At 30.5% G+C, this 8,602-nt stretch overlaps 1 protein-coding gene across 1 annotated transcript; it reads left to right on the top strand.

The window, feature by feature from the left end:
* Positions 1-6,155: 6,155 nt before the first annotated feature.
* LOC131843075 (ragulator complex protein LAMTOR5) lies at positions 6,156-7,893 on the top strand. Its single transcript, XM_059191672.1, has 2 exons — positions 6,156-6,605; positions 6,778-7,893. Coding segments are annotated over exons 1-2 (273 nt in total). The 5' UTR covers positions 6,156-6,333; the 3' UTR covers positions 6,779-7,893.
* Positions 7,894-8,602: the final 709 nt, after the last annotated feature.

The raw sequence follows: 8,602 nt of genomic DNA, 5'->3' as shown, positions 1-8,602 counted from the left end.
GCAGAGTGTACTGAGTACTGAGTATCTATGCTTAGTTGCTCCAATGCCTGCTTCAAACAAGCTAAACACGTACCTACTGTTCATTGACCCATAAAATATCTTATGTCATTCAAATTTATATTGACATACGTTTTACTTGTATTTGACTAATTATGTCGTAAAAAAGTAATATTATAATTCACTAGTCGTTGCTACAATTTTAGGATTTATTGTTATACTATCGACCCGTCCCGGCTTCGCACGGATGCATTACAAACCTTTGAATATCTCGGCTCGTTCTATACTATAACAGGCATGTATTATACATATAAACATTCGTCTTGAATCACTCTATCTAATACTGAAAACTTCATTAAAGTCTGTTGAGTAATTTAAAAGATACAAGCGAACAGACAGCGGCGACGATTTTATATACTTTGTAAAGATATACATACTGAAGTACCTACATACACTCCAGAGTAGTTTCATAGATCAACGTAGTACTATATTAAAATTCTAAAATGATTTAATACATAGTAAATTAAATTGCCTATGAAAATAGGTAAACTTGTAACTATTGTGACTGATTATACCATCCACTAGGCCAGTGGCACTGACTATACTAGACTTTATTCAGGTACGATTACTGCGAACTGCCTGCTCCATTGCTAAAAGCAATTTATACAATATATAAAACATTGCTATTATATTTTTTCAGGAGTTGCATGAATTTGAAGTGAAAGTGTATACAAGTCTTAAACAAAATAAAGAATAAAAAGTCAACAAAATACGGAAGAGGTTCCAGGTTTTTTGTTTTATTTTCTATGTACTCGTCAATTTTTTTAAACTTTAAATTTAAATCAAAAAGTTCCTTCTCATGTCAGTTCCGATTTTAGAAGAGAAATTTAAAATTAGAAATAGGAAAAAATAGCCACTGAATAGGTATCAGTGTTGGGAAATCAAGCAATTATTTTATTGTCTAGTAATATAATTAACAATAATTTTACAATCTAATGATAAAAACATTCTAACTTTAATTTTTATGACGAATATTGTAAGTTTTGAATCACGATTCCAGTGGTCACGCAACACTAGCATCTTGACCCGGCGATGCGTCAGCGGACGCCTGTTTTTCTTCCTTCAGGGTCTTCATTCCTTTAATTTTATTCCTCACAGTTGTCAATGGATCTGGAAATTTTATAGGTACATATATTAATGGATATAATTCCCGATGGAGTAGTCTGAGGCATTAGGGGGAAAGGAGTTGTTAGTGATATGGTATAATGATCCTATTGCTATCATTGTACAATGTCAGGTTGACTTCCACCATAACCATAGTGAATAAATATTATATATGTAGACATACATAAATTCCTGATGAATTTATAATAAATAAATAATCCTGTACAATTAACATACCGTCATCTAGTCCCACATTAAGATGCACGCAGGTATGGGTACTAGACAATTGATATAAATACTTAGATTTTTTTTGTAAATACATAAATAGTATACATAGATAACACCCAGATCAATACAAGCAATCATAGTTAATAATAATAATAATAATAATAAAGCCTTTTATTTCCATAACCATCCAGAAGTTTGTACAAATAAAAAAATAAAAATAAATTGTTAGTAATTTGTTTTTTTTGATCTCTTTGTTAGTATTATAGTATTATATTATAATTATAATTATATTATTTGTGGATATGGACCCCTCTTTGGGTGAAGGCCTCCTCCATCTTTTTATGATACAAATATTTGCACTGTGCGGGGAATCGAACCCGCGAATCGGAAGTAAAGCGGTGTGCTAAACCGCTAGACCACCGAGGCCGTCAAAAACAGATAGAGGATATTATATAGGTACAATATATACTATATCCACTAATAGAATACAAGACAACGTGCCCTCCACTAAAGATACTGGTTAAAATCTATACATATACATATAAGACTAGCTGTTTCAGCGACTTCGCGTGGAATTTGCCTTTATTTTTCTAAAATAAAAGTAGCCTAAGTTACTCCTTATTACATCAGCTACCTGCCAATAAAAGTTCCGTCAAAATCGGTTCAACCATTTCAGAGATTAGACAGACAGACAGATATACAGACAAAAATTGTAAAAAATCTTATTTTGGTGTACGTACCGTATTTATATTCATATGCATGTAGTAAAAAACGGTTATTTCAATATTACAAAGACACTCTCCAATTTTATTTATATTTATAGATGTATAGATAAATCTTTATACATATACATTCAAACAATAGTATCTAAGTAACCTTACTACTAGCAAATATTAACACTCAATGTCAATACCAAAAATGTGTACTAGTTGTATGTGTTTTTGATAATAACATTTTGTGACAATACGGAACAAACATTGAGCAAACGTGACCTGCACTTGACCGGTTTGAGACGTGGCTACATACATATACTCATAAATACACATATCTGAATGTATGAACAATTAACACTCGCCGTAAACAATAGTAAACATTGTAATAAACGAGTATATCTCTAATATATAAAATTCAGATATATAATATACTAGCTGTGCCCGCGGTTTCATCCGCATTAAATTTATAGCCTATATGTTATTCCGATGGATAAGCTATATTACTGTAAAGTTTCATCAAAATCCGTTCAGTAGTTTTTGTGTGAAAGAGTAACAAACATCCATACTCACAAACTTTCGCATTTATAATATTAGATATATATATAACTGAATGTATAAACAATAATAACACTCGTCATAAATATTGTGATCAATTCATGAGAAATAATTCACAAATATGGTTTCCGCGTGGAGATACTCCATTTTCCCTTATTCTTTAAGCATAAATTCAAATAAAAAAATCCATTTTAACTTCTTTAGATTATATTTAAATTTTCCTGACATCTATGATGTATGCTGTTAAAGTTACACGCTGGTGCCCCGCCACCAAAATTCGTTTCTGACAATTATCTACAATTCATTTTACCACTGGTCCATTTTTATGTACTTTAAAATTGAGTAGCCGCTATAACAGAAGGAAATATAAACACACTTCAAGTTTTTGAACCAGGCATAAAGCCTATTTTTATTTACTTAAGAATTTTCTTCCTTCTATTGTTAGCAACAGATCATCTTGTGCCGCGCTCATACACCATGTTGTGATCACTTGACAAGCACCAGACAATAAAAAAATAAACGAGTAAAGGTAAAATATACATACTGCCAAACAACTTCCAATTCCACATTCTTCTGCCATCGTTTGAAAATACACACGAGTTTATAACTTCTAAAAATGCAATCAATATCAGTATTATTACTAAACAAAAAATTATTATTTGCCACATTATTGTAGTTTTAAAAAAATATTATACAACATTTGCACAAGTTAGCAATTAGACGGCGCGGCGGCGTGGAGACTGTTGATACTGGCCGTTTATGACTGTTCAAGTTTATGTTATAATGTAGATTTGTTTTAGGATCCATTCATTGTAGGATGTTTTACAGTTTCGCCATGGTCGTTTGACTATCTGTAAGTCTGTTGGTCACATTAATTATTGTAATTGACTGTAAAATAATAATAATAACTCACATTTTTATATGGGTTCAGAGAGTAACAAAACGAATCCAGAGGGAACGCTCCGTACATCGAACATATTACTATTGTTATTACATTAATTTTTTCATCTTTTTTATGCATTTTGTAAAGTATTTTAAGTTAAAGAAATAGACGAGACACACGAAAAATACATAGAGACGAGACTGAAAATTGAACATAAACGTCGAATTGAGACGATGGAATAAAAAATATAAAGGGCATAGAACTTAAGCTACTTTTTAACAACCGAGAAAAAGTTTTTTAGAAAAAAAGTTTTATGGAAGTATCGATATTTTTAAAGCTTGAAGCTAAAAACTTATTGTTTAGGCTGTTGATTAAATATAAATTAATATGACATTCAAAGTTAGTAAAATAACTTAAATTAGTGGATGAAAGTTTGTATGAAAATTCGTCATTTTTAAACTAGAATTATGAAACATTTTCTTTGGTTTTTTGGGTTCAGTGATTAAATATTTAATTCTATTCAAGGACACTACTCCACGCGGTCGAAGTCGCGAGCACAGCTTGTATTATATATTTATCATCTGTGATTATTTTACTTTGTGTTATTAATTCTAAACGCTATGATCTAAATATATGAATCCGCAGATACATCATAATATGCAATTATGTACAATACGTGACCTTTCATGTCTATACAAATTATAAATTTATAATTACAATACAGTAAAATCATTATGCCAATACATTCGTGTACCTAGCTACTTATATACCCGTTTATAAATTATGTGCTAGCCTCTTAAACAAACGAAAACATCGTACAAACAAGAATTAAACTTGATTGTCTACATATAAAATTCTCGTGTTGCGGTATTTGTTACAAAACGACTCCGAAACGACTTTACCGGTTTTTATGAAATTTTGTGTGAATATCGAGTAGGTCTGAGAATCGGCTACTATATATTTTCACACCCCTCGATTATAAGGATGACCCACCCCAAATTTTTTTTTTTTATTTTATTGTCAATTTTTTTGTTGTAATTTAGCATTGAAAAATACATACAACTTCAAATTTTGACATTTCTACCCCTCAGCCCCTATTTTTTAATAGCGACTTTAATTTATATGACGAAACAACGTTTTTATTTTTTTCATTTATATACGCTATTGGTTTATATTGTAATAATGTATCTAGTTATACTATACCAGTATAATATTATAAACAGTTAAGGAAGTATAAAAAGACCAAGTCAATAAATTAAAAACTACCATTTTTTATTACGTAAGTTATTTCTATATATAAATATAGAATTATAAAACAAGTAAACAAATAATAAGTATATCTATTATCTACTTTATAAGAATTTAAATAAATAAATATGACGTTTCGATGGCCGAGTGGTTTAGCACACCGCGTTACTTCCGATGGTAGCGGGTCGATTCCTTCCACGGTAGAAACATTTGTTTTCATAAATATTGATGGTTGGTGTATGAAATAACAAATAAATATGTATTTGTATCAGTTGTCGGGTTCAGGAATGTTTTTATTAGGTATTATATTAGTACTAGCTATGCCCGCGATTTAACTCTCGTGAAATTTATAGCCTAATATATGTTACTCTAGAATTTTCATAAAAATCCGTTGTGTAGTTTTTGCGTGAAAGAGTAACAAACATACATCCATACTCCATACTCACAAACTGTCGCGTTTATAATATTAATAAGATTATTTTACAGATTGAGTCGTAAAGCGTACCTGTACTAGCAAACAGTCATAATAGTGTTCATAATTTCTAAATAGTCATTCTTTTGTGGACTCCCGCAATTCAGGTATGTCTAGAGCTGGTTCCAATGTATAATAGATGTGTTGTATTTATATATAAATGTGAAATCTATACATCTATACATATAAATAAAATTGGTATTTGTAATATTGAAATAACCGTTTTTTACTACATGCACATGAAAATAAATACACCAAAATAACATATTTTACAATTTTTGTTTGACTGTCTGTCTGTCTGTGTTTGTTCCGGCTTATCTCAGAAATAGCTCAACCGATTTTGACGGGACTTTTATTGGCAGGTAGCTGATATAATAAGGAGTAATTTAGTCTACTTTTATTTTAGAAAAATAAAGTTAAACTCCACGTGGGTGAAGGCCGGGTATAGCTAGTACCTTCTAAAATTTACCTATTAATTCTGTAATCGTCGTCACTACTCAAGACAGAAATTAAAAAAAAAGAAACCAAGCATTATATTTGATTTTGACTTAACTTCGTCTATATTTAGATCCTTAGCAATTTTTTTTTATTAAATTTAGTTCTAAATATCACGCACGCTATTTAGACTTAATTAAAAAAATTATAAACGAAGCGATAAATATATTATCCTTTATAGTAGAAGATATTTGAAGAAAGTAAAAAATTAAAAACACTAAAATGTTACGAGAGTCAACAGCTGTATGAGCTTAGACTCTTTGCCTTTCATATTGATAAATAAAAGCACAAAAAAATTACTACACTGGTTGACATTGACAATTAAATATTAATTGACACAGACACATGAGGGAAAAACAGAACCAAAAAAAAAAACAGACACATGACATGACAGTAAACTAACTTCATGTTGTTGATTCTTTGTTTTCCAATTTTCCTGCAATTCTATTTACATTTTATTAGTTTCAATCTAAACAAGTAGATAAATATATATTACATTCAACTCAAGTGTTCACGTAGTTATCGCTTATTCGAAAAGTCTAGATATTTGTTACATTTAGTAGTAATATTTATATACAATGGAAAAAGAACTAGATAAAGTTATAGAAGAGATAATGTTGGCACCAGACGTAAATGGCTGCCTGGTGGCAGACCACCAGGGCCTGTGTTTGGCTTCAAAAGGAACTGCGCACGTGGACTCCGCTGGAATAATTGTGGCTATATCCGAGCAGGCCTGTAAAATACAACCAAACCTTAAACCACCCACCGTATGCCTGGAGACAGATAAGAAACAGTGCCTTATTCAGCGACACGGCACAATTACCGGAGCTATCTACAAACAGAAGGCTTAGTAAGTTCATATATTTTACAAATTTCTAGTTTGTCTTCTAGAATTTTGTTATACAAACTTTTAGACAAAATTCATAATTTCAGTAATTATTCCTCATGCGTTAACAACAATTAACAAAGCAATAAATAACACATTTTAAGATTTCTTGTAACATACATTTTTTTCTTTACAGATTACGCATATATGCACCACTAAGACTGATGTTAAGAGAAAAGAAATAATTCACTTTTTACAGACATTGTGTATTGTTTGTGATCTGTACATAATCTAAGTTAAATTTTACTACATCTATCATATGCAGGCCAGTTGACACATTAGGCAGCACTACTTATGACTCCTTCATTGTTATGGGCCCTATGCAAGTAAAAGGAGAAATGGAATTTTAAATTATTTCATTTGAAAAATTTATTAGTAAATTTATATTCTCAAAGAAAATATGTATTGTATTATTGCTTTTTTCAATGCATGCTGTCTGTTATTTAAATACTCATAACATAACCTGAACTATCCCTCTGATCTATCCCCCATCCAATTCAGAGGGATTAAAATTACGACAGCCTGAGTCAAGATTTGAATCCTCAACGGTGACTAAAGTTGTATCTCTTCATGCACAAGTTCTTCGGCTACTCCATAAGCTGTTCCTTGGCATTGATATACCACTTGAAATTAGCCGCTATCATTTAGTAATACTGTAAAGGCTAGTTGCGGTCAACAGCTTTATAATAATTTAAAAAAAATCTGTAGCAAGTAATAGAACTTTATAATATGTATGGGTTATGTTGCATGTTTCAGTATGAGCAAAACCTTGGACTTTTACTCATCTTGAAAGAAAGAAAGAAACTATTCATCAACTTGACTTTTCAAATCCTTTTTTAAACAGTCCATTACATATCATGGGGTCTCAACATACTTAATCCTACCCTGCTGAATGGAGAACTTAAAATAATGATATGACCATTGCAAATTTTAATCAATAACTTATACATACATCAGAAACCTGATAGAAACCAAACTCTGATTTTATTAATACCTATTCTCTAGTTATAGTTTATTAAGTTCCAGCATTAATATGAATATGGCTTTTATTCTCCTATCAATTCTTCAGTTTATTTTTTAATGTCTTAAAAAGAAGGTAGAGTAAACACTTGCCACCTACTTTACAAATGTTAATGAACTAATGTAATAATTCAGTTTACATTGATATTAGGAATCATAATGTTTTACACACAAATACAAATATGGTTCTTGAAAGCTAGCTTTAAGGAGATTGTATATAAATATTTAATAAACTATATTATTGTATAACTATGTTTCATTCATATTCTTTCTGCTTATTTCAATGGAGGATAATGAAAAACAAAGTATTGTATAAAATTATTTATTACTTAAAATTGTGAGCTTCTATTAGTATAGCATATTACCTAAAGTCCAAATAGATTTTTGTAGGATAGCTGATTGTTATCTGCATTGTTTTAGGTAAAATATAGTCTCTACTATACAATCTACCTTCATACCAAATTTCTTGAAAATCGGGTCAAATATTTGAACTTGAAAATCTACATTTGGCTTTTAATGTTTTCATTGTATATAGTGGTGTTTGATGCTTTAAATTGGCTTTAATATTTTTAACCGTAATTTTATTTAGAATAATGCTAAAATGCCGTGAAACTGGGCTTGGGATCGGAAAGGTACGACAAGTAATAAAACAAATAAACTCAATATACACACATTTATTACAGATATGCCATCCTAACAATAACATATAACCCGACAGGAAACAACTTTCTGCTTACTCTATACAACTATTATGTATACATATACCATGCCTAATAGTTCACCAACGATGGGGTCAGCCTGCTGAAAGCTAAGACAGATGCCGCTATCGTACTATGATATCTTGTTATAATTGTTTATAGTTTACGAAATACTGCATAGAAACTAGTCTGGCGACCCCATTTATACTTAGGAAACTTTGATTCAGTGTAGTTTAATTATAG

Source organism: Achroia grisella, unplaced genomic scaffold (genome assembly GCF_030625045.1).
Source record: "Achroia grisella isolate CSIRO2021 unplaced genomic scaffold, CSIRO_AGI_Agris_v1 utg2770, whole genome shotgun sequence".
NCBI lineage: Eukaryota > Metazoa > Arthropoda > Insecta > Lepidoptera > Pyralidae > Achroia > Achroia grisella.
This window is presented reverse-complemented; position numbering and strand designations above follow the sequence as displayed.

Bases quoted from the DNA above. Each gene is read 5' to 3' on its own strand.
- LOC131843075 (XM_059191672.1), top strand. From the start codon at position 6,334: ATGGAAAAAGAACTAGATAAAGTTATAGAAGAGATAATGTTGGCACCA.